This window comes from Crocuta crocuta, unplaced genomic scaffold, assembly GCF_008692635.1.
Source record: "Crocuta crocuta isolate KB4526 unplaced genomic scaffold, BGI_CrCroc_1.0 scaffold28, whole genome shotgun sequence".
Classification (NCBI taxonomy): Eukaryota; Metazoa; Chordata; class Mammalia; order Carnivora; family Hyaenidae; genus Crocuta; species Crocuta crocuta.
Genome location: NW_027533256.1, coordinates 10,279,282 through 10,298,469, shown reverse-complemented (window position 1 = coordinate 10,298,469; position 19,188 = coordinate 10,279,282). Strand labels below are relative to the sequence as shown.

Here is a 19,188-nt window from a genome sequence, read left to right as displayed (position 1 = left end):
GGAACATCTCTCTCCTTACACATCAATGTATTTGCCAACCGAGAAGCTCCACTGACCTTTGATGGCCAAAGTTGTTTGTCTGTTTGTTTTTTAAGTAGGCAGCCAACATAGGGCTTGAACTAATGACTCTGGCATCCCTACATCCAAAGTTTTTATTGGGGCTTCATTATATAGGCATTGTTGATTAAATCATGGGCTGCATCATTGATCTCAGTTTCAACTCTCCTTCCATTTCCTGGAGGTCAGTGGCTAAAAATCCCAATCCTGTAGCTATCTAGGGGCTCACCCAGAGTCCTTCTTAGCATAACAAAGACAGTATTATTCAGGAAATTCCAAGGGTTTTTGAAATTCTTTGTTATACTACAGTTAATAAAGTAATAAGAAAATAAAACAAACATAAAATAGCCAGCTGGCCTTGATAGCCAAACTAGATATAGATAAAAATGTACCTCTCTGGGAATAAAATAGTTGAGTCTGTCATTATTTATGAGTGTGTTATTTTTGTAAAAATGCCACATTGATTATTTTTTTAATACAGAAAAATATTATGAAGTGTGTAAAATCATCAGAGTTCATTGTTAAGGTTTTGGTGATCATCTTTTCAGATAGTCCTATGTAACAATCTGTGTAACCATTTGATATTAATAACAACACCAGTCTATGCTCTGACCTCTTTTTGAAAACCATACAAATGTAAATGTACTGTGAATGTTTTTAATAGCTACGTAGTATTTCGTTGTATATATTTCTATGTACCATAATTTATTTCACTGGTTCTCCATTTATAGACAGTTGGTTTTTCTTTAACTTATAAGCACTACTGCAGTATATAATTACATATGCTATATATAATTGTTTTCTTAGAATTAATTCCTAGAAGTGAGATTTAATAACCCAAAAACATATATACTTTATATTTTGATACTTGTTGCAAGTTATCCTCCTAGAAGATTATATCAATTTATATTGTCTTCCTTGCACAAGAAACATTACGAACAAGGAATTTTGTCAATTTTTAAAATTTCTCTGAGGTTCAACAGTTTTCATATGTTTACTGGCCATTTTTATTTGCTTCATGAATTGTTTTTTTCACTCTTCTGCCCATTTAGCTCTTTGGGAGTAGTTTTTACTTTTCATTGGCTGGTAATAACTCTTTATATATTAGGAAATATTGGGGCATCTGGCTGACTCAGAAGAACATGGGAGTCTTGATCCTCAGGGTTATGAGTTCGAGCCCCATGTTGGGTGTAGAGATTACTTAAAAATAAAATTTTAAAAAAGAAGTATCATTAATTGTTATGTGTTGCAGTTATTTTTCTCAGTGTTTTTTTTTTTTTTCATTTGTTTCAGCCTGTTGGGTTGTTGTCACATGGACTTAATTTTTATGTGTTTATGTATTTGTGGCATGGGTAGAAAAATCTTTTCTATATCTTCATTCTAAAGGCTTTCACCCACATTTTTTTCATAATCAGAAACAAAACCTACATGTTGTTATTTTCAGTGTTTTGAAAATCTATAGAAGAAAGACTCCTTAGGTTTTATGAAATTCTTTATCATCCTTGATTTGTTTGAGGAAACCTGTTTTTCACTCTGGGCTTATTGATCTTATGGCAGACGATTTTTCTGTTTTTCTGTGAAGTGAAATGAATGAGTAGATTGTATCATCAATCCAAAAAAGCAGGTCTGCCATAAGCCTTGGTCATTTGTGATGGACAATTTGAGAAGCTTTATAAATGTGTTCCTTTCCTTTCTTTTCTTCATGGCATAAAAATATTTTTCTCAGATTACAGTTTTACTTCCCCTAGTATCAAACATAGTATTCAAAGAGTTTCATTATGTAGTTTATTTTCTCAATTATTGAGATTTAAACTTAACAGTGACTTTTTGACAATTCCTTCTCCTTCATTCACTTGAATAATCATTAAAAATATTAGAAGTAGTTATTGATCCTTTAGTAGGGAATTGTTTACTAAAACTGACTTTGAAAAGAAAGACATTGTGGTACATCTCTGTAATGAGATATTATGTAAACATTAGAAATATTGCAGAAATACAACTGACATGGAAGTATATTTTTGGAATACTGCCAAATGGGGGGAAATATATAATATATGCATTATAAACAATTCTAAAAATTAAATTATAAATATAAAGTATCACAAATTTGAGATTCTCTATGTTTATCTGTTTATGTGCAAAGATTAACTATGTTGTCTCTAGGTAAGTGATATAGATGATTTTTTAAAATTTGTACTTGTCTGTTGTAAGCGTATATTGTTTCTGTAACAAAAAGTCTTATCAAAAAATTTTCTGACAACATAGATTGACCTTGAGAGTATTTTTATGCTAAGTGAAATAAGTGAGACAGAAAAAGGCAAATACTGTATTGAATATTAAAAACAAAAACAAAACACCTAGCTCATAGATAGAGAGAAGAGATTGGTGGTTTCCAGAGGTGGGATATGGGGGTGGTGAAATGGGTAAAGGGGATCAGAATGTATGAACTTCCAGTTATAAAATGAACAAATCACGGGGATATAATGTGTAACATGGTGACTATAGTTGATAATAACTGTATTGCATATTGGAAAACTTCTTAAAGAATAGATCTTGAAAGTTCTCATTGCCAGAAAAAAAATGTTTGAAACTGTGTGATGATGGGTGTTAACTATATTATGGTAATCATATCTCAATATATATAAATATCAAATCTTTATATTGTATACTTGAAAACGTATATAATTTTATATCTCAGTTGTATCTCAATTAAGAAAACAGCCAGGACATTATAAGTTCCTCTTTTACAAGCTAACTTTCTCATCGGTCACATAGTAGACATGGGCACAGGGGGCGTTTAAATCCTAGATGAATCTCCAAAAGAAGAGAGTACCAACAAAAGAGATGTTTGCTAATGACCAGGTATTAGGGAGTTAGAGCAGGTGCATAGAAAAAAATCAAGAGGCTATGGTCTAATTCAGAGTATCAATAGATGATACAAGGTTGGAAAAGTTGGAAAACTAAAACCTTTTGAGAGCAAATAAAGACATGGCCAATATTAACTTTTTCTCGACTGGCTATCTTTATCTGTCCCTAGGTCTTACCAAACCTTTCAGGAAGACTCTTCAAATCATCAGATGCTTATCCCTACCTTAATAGAGAAAGAAGGAAGGAAGGATAGTTTAAAAAAAAAAATCATGGAGAGCAAACATGGGCATATGTAAATCCTTAAACTTCTGTTTATTTTATTAACAATAAGACTGAATATTTGTTAATATGCTTACTGCCTAACTATACATGAGGATTGTAATTTGCAACAATTTTGAACTGTTTTCAGTATATATTGTGCTGATAACTGTTAAGATAATATTTTCATATATTCATATATTCATTCAACAGACATTTACTAACAACTTTCTGCCCCAAAGCAGCCAGTGGCCCTAGGAGCCAGAGGGTAGAAAAGAAGGGACATAGGGAAGAGGGAGGGACTTGGTGCCTGTCTCCTACCAGCAGCCAGTCATCTCCTGCATGCCTGTGCTACCACGTGGGCTGTCTCTGTCCTCCTGCCTGGCCCTTCATCTTTCTGAGCACCCTGTAGAAGCCTATGGAAAAGAGCTTTTCAGTGAGTGTGAACTCCATTTCTGGGGCTCCTGATTATTCCAAAGTAACCCCCTAGTCTACACTTGGCTTTTAAATTCTATGTTAAAGTTTTAGCTGATTTATTCTTACCCATTTGTATGGTGGTCACCTCTGTCTCCTGTGGTCTTTCAAAGATAATAGTTTAAGTGTTTCATATCTTCTTAGAGGAAGTTGTCATACTTTGGTTGCCTTGCAACAACACAGCTCTCTGGTAGACTCGGAAAGAATATAAGATTCTGTGGATTACTTGGCATTTTTTTCATTGTTAGGATAGAAGTAACTTCTTTGTGCAGCTTTATTAATCCTATCTCAGTAGAGACTGAAGTCGGCCTCTGCCCTAAGTGTACAACCAGATATCCATGAGATTTTTAGGAGATAATTTAAAACCATTTTGAAATGGTTGGTTTAAAAATAAAATGGTTTCCTTACCTCTTAAAAAAATTTTTTTTAATGTTTATTTTTGACAGAGAGAGAGACAGAGCACGAGTCGGGGGAGGGACAGAAAGAGGGAGACACAGAATCCAAAGCAGGCTCCAGGCCCCCAGCTATCAGCCCAGAGCCTGATGTGGGGCTCAAACCCACAAACTGCAGATCATGACCTGAGCTGAAGTAGGACACTTAACGAACTCAGCCATCCACGCTCCCCTCTTTTACCTTTTATTAATTATTTTAAATTTTTTTTTAGCTTTTCTTGGTGGCATAACAGTTGTTGTAGATACTATATTGGTACATGAAAAGATGTCTCTGAAGGATGTAGAACTTACTCTATTATATTCTATACTTATTAGCTCAGACCCTGTATCCCTCTAATTTTGTTTGCTTGCTTTGTGAAGGTATTGCTATGTATTTTCTTTTCTATCCCCATTCCCTACCTTCACTACCCAAAAATAATTTGCAAATAAAATATGCTCAATGAATTTCTCTGTAACAGATTTATTCAACAACCCTCTATGCCTTTCACTAATCTAGGGTTTTGTACATTCTTCTGAAATTGTCTGTTAGCATCTTCCTAATTCTCTATATTCCTTTAAGACTGCACTCTAGGGGCGCCTGAGTGTCTCAGTTGGTTAAGCTTCTGACTTCAGCTCAGGTCATGATCTTGAGGTTCAAACATGGGTTTGAGCCCCATGTTGGGCTCTGTGCTGATAGCTCAGAGCCTGGAGTCTGCTTCGGATTCTGTCTCCCTCTCTCTGCCCCTCCCCTGCTCATGCTCTGTCTCTCAAAAATGAATAAACATTAAAAAAAATGCACTCTAGTGTTAAACTATTGCACAAAGATCCACGGATCCCCTTTCTGTCCCACTCATACCCAACTGCCAATGCTGCAACAAAGTTCTGTATTAGGATTCTTTAGTTTTAAGAGATACTAATCTACCTAATCACTTAAGCCTGAATGGAGACTACCGATGTGGCTGAGAAAGGCTGAGTAGATTTTGCCTCAGGGACTACTGGATCCTAGGATCAAAAACTCCCTCTTGTGTGTTGGTTCCTCCTCTGCCTGCTTCTCTGAACATGATAGCTCCATTCTCTTCTGTTTCCATTGGTTATCTCTCCATGGCAGGAACTGGGGACCATTACTGCAATTGAATGACCCTAGTGGAGAGGAGAACTCCTTCATTTAAAAATTGTATGGAAATACTCTAATTGGGCCAGCTTAGACCTCTTTCCCATCTCTTGAGCCAAATCATTGTGGCCAGCAAGTCAGTAAACACTGGACATATCCCCCAATGAGATTAAGAAAATTTTCAGTTGATTTTTATTGCATATTTATATTAAGTGAAAAATTTTCTGAGATTATAGAAACATTTTATAAATTTATTTTCCTTCATACCCTATATCCCATTGACACCAAACTTAAATAATGTCTTTACTGGTTGTTTTACTATTTTGGAATCAAGATAGCTAAACTCCAGAAAAATCATTGATCTAGAAAAGATAGAAACCTGAACAGTTCTGATAAATCATTTTCTACCATGCTATCATTGGCCCAGCCTTTCCTCTGGCTGGGGTTTGTGGGAGGTCTGTAGACAGGGAAAGGGGTGACAGTCAAAAAAAAATGGAAGGTTAGAATAGAAATATGGGCCAGTTCAGTTTGTCTTACCACAGCTTCTTATCACTTTGCTTCCTTCTGTCAGAACACACCACACTCCATTTCTTCCTCAGCCTTTTGCTCTTACACACTTGAGTAAGAATATTCCTTTCTTAACACTTCTACATTGTCCTCTTCTATGGGCCCAGTGCCTAGAATGGGGTCTTGTACATAATAATGCATTCAAGGTGTCTAGAGTAAGATGTCTAGAGTAAGGTGTCTAGAGTAAGTGAGTTGTCAGCACCTCAGAGACGCCGCTTAGTTAGTGGGTCTGGGAAATGGGTTTGGGAAATTTTAACTATCTGGGAGTTACTGATGATCAGCCATGTTTAAGAAAGACTGCATTCTCTCCTTTAGTTTGCATAGTTACCCTTCAACATGTAGCCAAATTTGTAAGATGAGGAAACCAAGGTTCAGAGAGAGGTTAATAAAAAAAACCAAAGAGATAGCTAGTAAGGGTCAGAACCAAAATTCACATTTGGCCTTTCTCAAAAACCAATGTTTTTATTGTTTGTTGTTTTATTGTTTTATGTTTTATTGTTTGGTAGCTCTCTTGTTGTATTGTTTTTAGTTGAAAACAACATGTTGAGTGCATTCTGTGTTCCAGAATTTGTTATACTAAATGGTTTCCTTACATGTATTAGCTCATAACAATGTATTAGGTAAGCTTTATTTTTATCTTTATAGGTGAAATAATCAAGGCATAGAGTGGTAAGTAACTAGCCCAAAGTCACAAGGATAGCCTGCAGCAATGTTAGGAAACCAGGATTGATGCCCTAGAGCCCAGTGTCTGCGCTCTTGTTGTTTAATCTTCATTGGCCACAAATTCTGAATCTGGATCTGGATTTGGGATTTGCCATTCTAGAGATGGTTTAATTCTTGGAGAGTGAGTGCATTTAAAGCAGATGGAAGGATCAAAGATGGAGTCTTTAGTATTATTGAGGTGGGGGTAGAAGTTGCAGGTGGTGTTGATTAAAAACAGTAGCCAGAGAACAAGACCCCAACTACAGAGTAAGAGTTGGCTGAGAAGAGTGAGCAAAAAGCCTTGAGCTTTCAGTGTAACTGCGGTGTGAGAGCACACAAAACACCTTGGGCTTCATTAGAAAAGCATCAGTAGTAGTACTTTCAAATCTGTACTATTTGGGTTTTTTTTTGCCAGCATGCCTTTAAATAATGTGAACAACATGAGGAACTTCTTTTTTTCTTTGTTTGGGGTTTTTTTGTTTGTTTGACAAAGACNCAGATGGAAGGATCAAAGATGGAGTCTTTAGTATTATTGAGGTGGGGGTAGAAGTTGCAGGTGGTGTTGATTAAAAACAGTAGCCAGAGAACAAGACCCCAACTACAGAGTAAGAGTTGGCTGAGAAGAGTGAGCAAAAAGCCTTGAGCTTTCAGTGTAACTGCGGTGTGAGAGCACACAAAACACCTTGGGCTTCATTAGAAAAGCATCAGTAGTAGTACTTTCAAATCTGTACTATTTGGGTTTTTTTTTGCCAGCATGCCTTTAAATAATGTGAACAACATGAGGAACTTCTTTTTTTCTTTGTTTGGGGTTTTTTTGTTTGTTTGACAAAGACTATTTTTTTTCTTAAATGGTTTATTGTCAAGTTGGTTTCCATATAACACCCAGTGCTCATCCCCACAAGTGCCCTCCCCCATGCCCATCACCCCCCTTCCCCTCTCCCGCACCCCCCATCAGCCCTCATTTTGTTCTCAGCATTCAAGACTCTCTCATGGTTTGCCTCCCTCCCTCTCCCCAACTATTTTTCCCCTTCTTCTCCCTCATGGTCCAACATGCGGAAATTCTTCTGACTGGCACATGGTATGGTGCTTGGAGAAGAGCAGAATGACTTGGCATGACAGCTTTGCAGAGTAGTGGGTGAGGGCGTGCATCCAATCAGACTGCCAGGTTCAAACTTCAGCTCCACTGCTTTCTGCCCTGTGATCGTAGACAAATTGCTTAACCTTTTGATACCTATATTGCCTTATTTTCTAAATATAATACCTTATTCAGTTTTTGTAAGGATTAACTGAGTTAATTCTTATAAATCTTGACTTTGTGCTTTTAAAGCTGCTAGAACCATGCAGTATACTATAAAAACTTGGTGTTAGCAGCTGTTACTAATATTACATGCTGATGGCCTCAAACCACACCCGTGGTATGAATATCCATCATTTTACTCATTTTTGGTTTGGTTCATTTGTTGCAAGAGGACCTTATGAATTGCTTTTTGATGTTATTTATATTTATTTGAATTTTCTTTATAGCTTAACATTGATGCCAAGAAGAAAATTAAAACCCAGCTCCCGGCAGGTTAATTTAAGTGATTATTTTGGCACCTAGTTGTGCTTGAAGATAGAATATGATGCTTTTATATCATACTTGGAATCAGTCCACATACCCTATTAGATTTGTGATTTATTCTCATCTAACTTGTGATGCAAGAGAATTCACCTAAATCATGAGACTTAATTCTTTAGATTTGCAAAGTTCCTGGGGATGTTGTAGATAATGAGGTTCTGTTTAAAATTATCTTTTGTTAGTGATTACTGATATATAGAGTCAAGATTAATTTATACTTCTGAAAATTTCACTTGTGTGTTTATAGTCTAATATCCAGTGTAAGGAGAAAAATTATAGCAGGGATTATGGAATTCTACACTCTGAAAGAGTCTTTAGGGATCATCTGATCCAACTTCTTCATAGCATAGCTGGGAAAAATGGAGGCAAGGGAGTTAAGTGACTCAGCCAAAGTCATAGATCCTCGATAGCTAGCAGATGGGTGAGGACTGAACTCAGGTCTCCAGTCTCCAGTCCCAACCTGTCTGGCACACTTTATGCTTATGTTGCAGTGTGTACCCAAATAGAAATGGATATGAAATCAAAACTGTAGTGTGAATTGGTTTCTCTTATTAAGATCCGGCCTTTTTTGGTAGCTCTGTCAAGCTTAGCTCCAGCATTTTTAAAATAAATTCTATAGAAAGATAATTTTTTTTTTAATATTTTTATTATTTCTAGGAGAGAGAGAGAGACAGCATGAGCAGGGGAGGGTCAGAGAGAGAGAGGGAGACACAGACTCCGAAACAGGCTCCAGGCTCTGAGCTGGCAGTCAGCACAGAGCCCGACGCGGGGCCCGAACCCACGAACCGCGAGATCATGACCCAAGCGAAAGTCGGACGCTTAACCGACTAAGCCACCCAGGCGCCCCTATAGAAAGATAAATTTTGAATGGTTTTTATTCATATTTCATTTTCATAAGTGACAAATGACCAGTGACCTAGTATTTCTGTATATAAGGAAGAAATCGGACTGAAACGATTTTTTTTTTTTTTGGATCTTTTTTTTTTTTTTTTAATTTTTTAATGCTTTATTTCTAAGGGAGAGAGAGAGACAGCGCGAGCAGGGGAGGGTCAGAGAGAGAGGGAGTCACAGACTGAAACAGGCTCCAGGCTCCGAGCTGGCAGTCAGCATAGAGCCCGACGCGGGGCTCGAACCCACGAACCGCGAGATCATGACCCAAGCGAAAGTCGGACGCTTAACCGACTAAGCCACCCAGGCGCCCCAGGATCTTTTTTTTTTTAATAGGAAATACTTAAAGCCAAATTTTCATTCAAACTAAAAGGTAAGAAATTGTACTTCATGATAGAGGAAAATGACTATTCATTTTTCCATTTTTACATGTAGTTTAGGTTAATTAGGAACCTTTTAAAATCGAGTGTACTGAAGCTTTAATGTATGCATAAATTGGTTGAGTAGTTTTAATTAAAACTTATCTCTGTTTGAGATTAATTACTTTCAATACTCCGAGATTAATGAGGCCTAGTCATGGTACCTCACATTTTGTGGATACTCAATAAATATTAGTTTGGAAATTAGGAGATACTTTGGTATTTTAGAATATCACATGTATTCAGCACTCTCAACAATACCCAAAACATGGAACGAGCCTAAGTGTCCATCAACTGACGAATGGATCAGGAAGATGTGGTTTATCTATACGATGGAATACTACATGGCAATGAGAAAGAATGAAATCTGGCCATGTGTAGCAACATGGATGCAACTTGAGGGTGTTATGCTGAACAAAATAAGTCAGGCAGAGAAGGACAGATACCATTCTTTGCACGTATAGGAGGATTAGGAGGAACTTAATGGAGGACCATTGGGGAGAAGAAGGGGAAAAATAGTAGGGGAGAGGGAGGGAGGCAAACGATGAGAGACTCTTGAATGCTGAGAACAGACTGAGGGCTGAAGGGGGGTGATGGGCATGGAGGAGGGCACTTGTGGGGATGAGCACTGGGTGTTATATGGAAACCAACTTGACAATAAACTTTAAAAACAAAAAGAATTATCATATGTATTATAAAGTCTTAGATTCTTTTCCACATTTGAGAATACTCAACTATATCAAATTTACCACCTCAGCGTAAATACATTTTTCCTTCTTATATAATTCTTAAAACTTTTTATTTGAACATAGTTTCATCAGAGTTACAAAAGGAAAAATAAATACCCCTCTGTGTGTGTTTGTGTGTGTGTGTGTATACACACATATATGGACATTTTTATATATGAACACATATGCATAATTTTTCTGAACCATTTACGCTTAAGTTATCTATATTATACCCCTTTTCCTAAATTCTTCAGTGTGTGTTTCCTAAGAATAAAATATTCTCTTATATAAACACATGACAGTTATTAAACTCATAAATGTACATTGATAGAATATTTTTACCTACTCTATTGTCTATATTCTAATTCTATCACATGCCCTCATAAAACCCTTTATATCCTTCTTGCCCTCCAATACAGGGTCCAGGGTCAGGTATTGCCTTTAGTTTTCATGTCTTTTAGCCTCCTTTTAAATTCAGAGTATTTCTACAGGCTTTCTTTGTCTTTTATGACATTGACAAGCTTAAAGAATACAGTGCTCCTTGAGTTTATCTGCTGTTTCCTCTTAATTACGTTGCGGTTATACATTCTCAGTCAGACCACTGCATAGGTGATAGTGTCTAGAAGCACTTGATGGCCATCTGACCCCATTGGTGATGCTAATTTTGATTACTCAGTCAAGGTGTTGTCTGATTTCTCCACTGTATAGATACTTAGTTTTTTTCTCTCCCTTGTAGCTAATAAGCAGTTTGTGGGAAGATGCTTTAAGACAAAATTTCTGTTAGATTGGTATCCTTTACTGATTTTTTGCCTTATCCAATATTTACCATAGATGGTTGCAAAAGAGGATTATCTCGTGCTATCACTCCCTCCATGCTTACCATTTAATCTTTGACATTCTCCAGTGAGCAAGAGCCCCTCATTCCTTTTCTCTATTTATTATATATTATCTACTTATTTATTACATGTGGAATCAAGTCACACTTTTTCAGTAATTTGTAATTTATTACTATACTTAATATTTTGATGCCCAGCTTGTCTAGATTTGGCTAGTGGGAACTTCTTCAAACTGAATCCCATATCTTGATCACTTTCTTTACTTTCTGATACAACAAAATATCCTGGGCTTATCTTGTACCTGTCCTGTCCTAACCATGGAATCAGGTGTTTCCCTGAGGAATCCAGCTCCTTTAAAGGGGGCATGGTATTAGAGACCAAGATCTGGACATTAGAAGTGCTCAATGCTGCTAGAGTGTTTTTTTTAAAGGGACTTTAAAGGGACCTTTTGAAAGGTGGCTCAGTCGGTTAGGTGTCTGGCTTCGGCTCAGGTCATGATCTCATGGTTCGTGGGTTCGAGCCCTGCATCGGGCTCTGTGCTGACAGCTCAGAGCCTGGAGTCTGCTTCAGATTCTGTGTCTCCCTCTCTCTCTGCCCCTCCTCCAGTCATGCTCTCTCTGTCTGTCTCTCTTTCTCTCTCTCCTTCTCTCCCCCTCAAAAATAAACATTAAAAAAATTAAAGGGGAATGGTATTAGAAACCAAGTTCTGGGCAGTAGTTGTGCTCATTGCTGCTGGAGTGTCTTCTTTTAAAGCATTTTAGCAGACAAAGCTAAGAATGTGCGCATGCGCACACACTCACACATGCGCAAATGTATGTATTTTACAAGTCTTTGAGTATACACTAGTGCCTCTGTTTCAATACATCTCCACTGTTATTTTTGCCTTCCCACATTCCGTGTCTGTGTGTCCCCTCTTTCATCACAAGGACCCCAGCTCCCAACAATATTAACACATTTAGTCATTTGCTCAATTCCAAAATATATTCAAAACTAGTTTCAAAATTATTTTGTTTGAACTACTATGGTAAGCAAACCTAGTAAAAGGAATTGAGATTTGTTTGTAATTTTTTTCTCCTTGCCCAGGACTGACAGTATATTAGTCATATATTATGTTCATAAGTTATTTGGATTAGTTATTTTTTTCATCCTTTCCTTTCTTTTCCCTTTAGTGAAGTTATGTTATTCTTTTGAAATAAAATTAGGCTAAAGTTGTTTTTGTTTGCTTTCAGTTATTGGCTCCTCTCCATTCCATTCTTTTTGTTTTAATTTTATATTTTGAATATGAGAATGTTAAGATGCTCTCAAAAATTGAAACTGTACAAAAGTTATTTTACAAAATGTTTTAGTTTGATTCCAGTTTCCCCTTTTATGAAGTAAAAGATATGTAATTAGTGAAGAGCATTTATTATACCTATATTCAATTTTGTTGTTACTTAAAATAAATTTCATCTATTGACTTTTTTCCAAAGATGACCTACAGATGGCCAACAGACACACAAAAAGATCCTCAACATTACTTGTCATCAGGGAAATGCAAATCGAAACCACAATGAGATAAAACCTTACATCTAGCAGAATGGCTAAAATTAAAAACTCAATAAAGAGCAAGTGTTGACAAGAACGTGGAGGAAAATGAAACCTTGTGCACTGTTAGTGGGAATGCAAACCAGTACGGGCACTGTGGAAGATAGCATGGAGGTTCCTCAAAAATTTTTAAATAGAACTTCCCTACAGTCCAGTAATTACAGTACTGGTTATTTACCTAAAAAATATGAAAGCACTGATTCAAAGGGATATGTGCATTCCTATGTTTATTGCGGCATTATTTATAATAGCCAAACTATGGGAGAAACCCAAGTATCCATCAATAGATGAATAGGTAAAGAAGATGTGTTATGTATGTATATATTTATATTATTTAGCCATTTAAAAAAAGGAATGAAATCTTGCCATTTGCAGCAACATGGTTGGATCCATAGAGTATAATGCTAAGCAAAATAAGCCAGTCAAGAAAGACAGATACCATATATTTCAGTCTTATGTGGAATTAAAGAAATAAAACCAAGAGGAAAAAAAAGAGAGAAATTAAAAAAAAAAGACGTAATAATAAAAGATAAGCTGATTGTTATTAGAGGGGTAGTGGGAGGAGGGATGAGTGAAATAGGTGAAGGGGATTAAGAGTACAGTTACATTTTTTTTAAGTTTATTTATTTTAAGAGGGAAAGAGAGAGAGTGTGTGTGTGTGTGTGTGTGCGCCAGTGGGGGAAAGATAGGTGGAGAGGGGGGAGAATCCCAAGCAGGCTAGGCCGCCATCAGTGTAGAGCCTGATGTGGGACTCAGTCTCTAAACCATGAGGTCGTGACCTGAGCCAAAATCAAGAGTTAGATGCTTAACTGACTGAGCCACCCTGGTACCCCTCTTTTTTTCTAAAGTTTATTTATTTATTTTAAGAGAATATGCAAGTAGGGGAATGGTAGAGAGAGCGGGAGAGAGAGAATCCCACTCAGGGTCCAAGTTCAGTGTGGAGCCCAACACAGGGCTTGATCTCATGACCAGGAGGTCACAACCTGAGTCAGTATCAAGAGTTGGATGATTAGGGGTGCCTGAGTGGCTCAGCTGTGCTGACACCTCAGAGCCTGGAGCCTGTTTCAGATTCTGTGTCTCCCTCTCTTCTCTGCCCCTCCCTCACTAGGACTTTCTCTCTTTCAAAAATAAACATTAAAATTTTTTTTTAAAAAGAGAGTTGGATGCTTAACTGAGTCACCTAGGTGCCCCAAGAGTACACTTATCTTGATGAGCACTGAGTAATATATGGAACTAATGAATACCTATATTGTATACTGTCTGCTAAATACACTGGAATTAAAATTAATAAAGTCTTCAAAAAATTTTAAATGAAAAATAAAATAAATTTTGCCTATTGAGATTAATAATAAAGGAAATTAATTTTGGGGAATATATTTCAGGCTCAGTGATTTATAACTTTGATTCCTGGAGATAGTGGTTCTCAATGATTGTTCCATTCCAGCACACAAGAATTACTGTTCAGTGTTTTCAGTAACATTCACTCTGTGCTGTAGTAATTGGGAGTGCAGGAGAGTTGAGGGTGTTCTTTCTAACCCACTTTGAGATGGCTGTAAAGTTAATGAGAACCTCCCAAGAGCATTGGTCAGGAAAATTCACTGAGACTCCTCTGATAGAAAAGACTGGTGACTATGTAATAAGACAAAATAATTAAATCAAGCAAGCAAGCAAAAAGTTTAGTTCCAGATTAATGTAACTAAAACAAAACAAAACAAAACACTTTAGCACCTTGACTGCTTGACTAGATGCACCTTCCCTTATTTATTTATTTCCCCACAAAGGTGCTTGTGTGGGAATTCTGTGGCTTAATGGTATTCTCAGCAGCCTGTCTGAAAAGTCACATGACAGAGGATTTATACCCATCTGTATTTTCCATTTCTAACAATGTGTTTATTAGGTTTCTAAATCTTTAATTTAGGATAAAGCTGTGGGACACTAACTGTAATTTAGCTGTTTGAAAGAATTGAGTGTGTCTTGATGAAAAGTGTCATAACATAGCTGTGTTTTTTTCTCTTTGCTACAGCCTTAATACAGATAATGGCAGCTGCTGTAGCTGAGCGAGATGTGGTTTATTTCACCTTTGGGGATTCCGAATTGATGAGAGACATTTACAACATGCACACTTTCCTTACCGAAAGGAAACTGACTGTTGGTAAGTAAGAGATAGTCTTGACACTTGGTGTCTAACTAGATTGTCCACCATCCAGGATGAACACTTGCTGAATCTGGATGGATCGCAGTGGATAAGAAAAAATAAAAGTGTGACTTTGAGAAGGGTGGACAAAGTCTTACTTGAATGAGTATGTCAGCTTATTAAAGTAAGGCCAAGAAACTGATGCTTAATATCCATTTTTACTTTCATGCATATAGAAAACTAAAAGAGGGATAGTGTTGGAAGGTAGGTTCAGGTCTAAGAGGCTGCACTCTGAGTCATATTTATCAGACATAACAGCATGCTCATTTTTGTATTTCAGCTGGACTTGAAGGGCCTTGCTACCCTGGGAGCTGAATGTAGAAGTAAAGTTGCCACAGACTCCCAAAATGATACATGGCCAGTATACCATGTATACCTATACCATGTATAGCCTGTTGTAATCATGAACTAATAAGTAGTTTCTTTAAGGTACTTACTTTTTTTTTTTTTATGTCAGGAAAGTCTTCCAGGTATATAAAATTCATATTCTATTTTCAAAAGCCAAAAATGAGCATATGTTATTTAGATCAAGATAAAACTAGAATGCTATTTAGTAGTTTTATCCATCTGTATACCTTAATGGGGGTATTGGTCTGGCCTTTACTTTCCAGGAGAAGTGTATAAGCTGTTGCTACGGTATTACAATGAAGAATGCAGAAACTGTTCCACCCCCGGACCAGACATCAAACTTTATCCATTCATATATCATGCTGTAGAGTCCTGTGCAGAGACCACCAGCCAGCCAGGACAGAGGACTGGGGCCTGAGGAGCTGAGTAAATAGAACCTCCTTCCACCTCTCACCAGAAACATCCTGTTTGAATTGTCAGGTGTAATATACGAACTGACTTAATATAAATGTGTATATAATCCAATTTGAGGGCAAGGATGCAATCCCTTCCACACATATGCAGTTGTCAGTTTGTACGTGTAAGCCCCTCTATCCTAACTTACATATGCTTAGATATATTTTGTTTCCTTTTTTTTTCTATTTCAGTCTTCATTCTTCAGCTTTTCTTTCTTTTGCCCATCAGATTTCCTGTGAAATCCCATGAAAGGTTGTGCTCAGTCCATCAGGTCTCTTTTTTGATACCTATATATTATGCACATTTCCTCTGAAGCTAGCAGATGCCAGGGAAGAAATTGAAAACCAAGAACTTTTTTAACTGGATTTGCTAAAGATCTCCCTGTAAACCTTCCATCCCCAACTCTTGTTATGATTGTGTTGCTTGAGTTTTTGAATTTTGAAAATTAAGAGTTGAGGATTTTTTTTAATACATGCTACATATGCAAATCTCCTAGGTCAAAACAATTTTGTATTTAAGACAGAATCATTTCCAAATATAGTTCTTTTGGGACATCACCTTTATCTAAAATGGTTTGTCTATCCTTTTTTCCCTGTTCAATTTTTATGAATACAGTTTTTTGGAAACTGACCAAGATGGAAGGAAATGTAGAATAAAAGAGTTTCCCCAAATGGTGTTTTAAAAAGAAAAGATTCAAGAGAGTTGAAGGATATTTTTGTTTCTTGTGATTTTTTTTTTCTTTTCAAATTAGAATTATTGTTTGTTCTCTGGTGCTTGAGGCATATTCATATAACCAAAGTTTAGGAACTGAGAATTCATGCAGATTTGTACATATTAAAGTTTCTCTGGTATTCAATGGTTACATAGTTAATAAGTTTTCATTAACAAATCATTTGTCAGAAACTGCCATATCATCTATATTTTATATGTATATAAATATATGTTCTTTAAGTGTGTCTGTTTGCAAGCACATAACACCCAAATAAAAATGGAGTTATGGGAAGTGATTTGGTTTATTAGGCTTATCAGGGGGCTCTGTTTAAAATCATTTATTTACAGTGTTATTCATTTAAAACTGGTGGCAAACAAATAATAATGTCTTTCGGAGGTTTCAGTAAAAATTGATTCTGTGTTGAGTAGAGTGTTATCACAAAGCACTTATTCATATTTCTAAAATAATTCTAAACTATATTGTTGAAGCTCTAGTTCATAGTCAGCTGTCAGAAAATGCTATGGAAGTCCGATCCTAGTAATAAGGAATTTTGGTAGATGGTCCAAACTCCTGGTGTCAGTGTTGGCAGGGAAATATGGGGCTGTGGCCAATGTCTGCAACTCTTTACTTGGAATTTGGCATCTGACAGCAGCCACTTGTCATTAATGAAGTTCTTTACCATAGTAACTAAGATTTTTAAACATCTATAAATATTTCCCTAAATCCAAGGTATCTGGCTTTATTTCTACTGATACTAAAGTCTTCTCTTTCCTTCCCAACCCATTCTGAGCTTTGGTTAAGCATTCATAGTTATATGTCATTTCTTTTTTCTGCCTCCATATCATTTTCCTTTCACCCAGCTCCAAGATTAAGTGAACGGTTCTTTAAAATGATACAGGAACAGTATAGGATGGTTCTTGTGGTAGAAAAATCATTAAATCCAGGTAAGATGGCCACCCAGCCTAATATTCCAGAACATAGAATCTGAGACTCAACTCTTATTGATGAACAGGCTTAGTAACTTGGCCATCTACTTGAGTGCCTCTCTTTTTTCAGGGCTTTTTCCAAGAATAAGCCCTGACTACTATGTCCCAGTACGTTCTGGGATTGGAATATTTAATCAAAGAGAACGTAAAGAGAATTAATGTCCACTTTTTGAGGCAGGAGAAAAAATCAGATCCCTAATTAATATGTGTCTGTTCTAAGACATTTAACAGCACCTTTTTATTCTCTTTCATTAGGGGTTTATTGTTTCACTTCATGTTATTTACCCTCCCTTCTTTCCTCTACTGAGGCATGAAACAATACTTTTAGTTTAGAATTCTTATGTTGTTAATAAAGTTCACTTGCTTTACACTTTCTGTCTAGCTCACTCAAATCCAGTAACAGTTTAAGGAAGCTATGCGAAGTAATGGAAAGGATATAAGATTTTAAATCAGACAAACTGGGTTCAAATGTTAGCCATATCCCTTGCTAATTCTCTAAATAAACTTAATATTTGAGCCTTTAACTCATCCTAAAAATTGGCTATTAGCACTTATTAGGGAATACTGTTTATAAAGAAGTGTTCATGGGGTCTGGCACATAGTTGGTACTCAATAATTGTCAGCCATTATAGTTGAACCAGGAAACATTTATGGAGCACCTACTGTATAGTACGTACTGTGCTAGTTGCTTTGCATATTTTAGCCCATTTTTCCAATGGGCTAACAGATGTCCAGAGGTTAGGGAATACCATCTCAACCTCCAGAAGTTCATTATGAAAGGAGACTTGACTTACTCTGTCATCTCTGGCAAAGACATGACCAAGCAAAGGCTCTGACAGCTGTTCTCTACCAAGTTCCTACTATAAGTTATTCTTCCTAATGAATGACTAGTTATCAGTGGGGTGCATTAAAATGTCTCTGAGAGAATTACTTCTTTTCTTACTGGTTGAAGTGACATTAAGGGCAGGTAGACCCAAATTGGTACTTAAAGGGGAGATTGAAAGGCTGGGTTGCATTCTTAAAAACTTCAACAGGAAGAGAAGCAGTTGTATGGATTCTCACCTATTTTTTTCTGTTTTGTTTGGTTTGGTTTGGTTTGGTCTTTTCCAGTTTGTGTGGCTGCATGTTCATGGCTTTTTTCTGATGTAAGGGTATGTCTGCTTTAATGATAAATAAAGTTTAGAAGGCCTGTACTCTCTTCTTTCAGGCTTGTGGCTCTGCACCAATCCTTTGTTTTTGGAGGTAAGGTAAAGACCAGCCATTGCTGGCACTTGAGTTCAAATATATAATCCTGTTCTTGTTTGGGGGCTGGAAGGAGGTCCCAATGTGATACTTACTGGAACAAATTGCTAAAATCCACTGAGCCACTGCTGTCCTCTCTGCCTGTGACAGAGTGTCCTTTGTCCTCCATCATCAGATTCCTACACAGATCTACTGACCCTCCAAAGGAGAAAGTTTCCCATACAAGACATCCAAAGCGGCGATGTTTATCTGATAACTGGTTTTATTTTTCCTGACTGTTTATCTTAAATATAGGGTTACCATGTAATGATGATTTTGAACTTGGGAATAAGGAGAGGTCTGTGCTATTGTTTACATGATTTTTGTAGGACAAGAATAAAGAAATTCTGACTCCTTGTTACTACCTCTTTTTTTCTCACATAATTATGCTACATTTTAGATGTTCATGTCCATGCTCTTTTTTTTTTTTTTCTTTTTTTAATTTTAGTTAACATACAGTGCAATATTGGTTTCTGGAGTAGAATTCAGTGATTCGTCACTTACATACAACACCCAGTGCTCATCAGAAGTGACCTCTTTAATACCCATCACCCATCTAGTCCATCCTTTTCCCACCCCCCTCCATCAACCCTCAGTTTGTTTCTATCATTAAGAGTCTCTTAAAATTGGGGACACCTGGGTGGCTAAATTGGTTGAGTATCCGACTTTG

General features: G+C 36.7%; 1 protein-coding gene across 2 annotated transcripts in view; it reads left to right on the top strand.

Annotated features, from left to right (window-relative positions):
* The window catches only part of PARG (poly(ADP-ribose) glycohydrolase), a 127,219-nt gene extending 108,340 nt beyond the window's left edge, over nucleotides 1-18,879 (top strand). For both annotated transcript variants that reach the window (XM_077746424.1, XM_077746423.1), the window contains exons 17-18: nucleotides 14,565-14,693; nucleotides 15,347-18,879. In XM_077746424.1, the coding sequence (XP_077602550.1) occupies nucleotides 14,565-14,693; nucleotides 15,347-15,501 (284 nt within the window). In that variant the 3' untranslated portion in view covers nucleotides 15,502-18,879. The remainder of the gene's footprint in view (nucleotides 1-14,564; nucleotides 14,694-15,346) is intronic.
* Nucleotides 18,880-19,188: the final 309 nt, after the last annotated feature.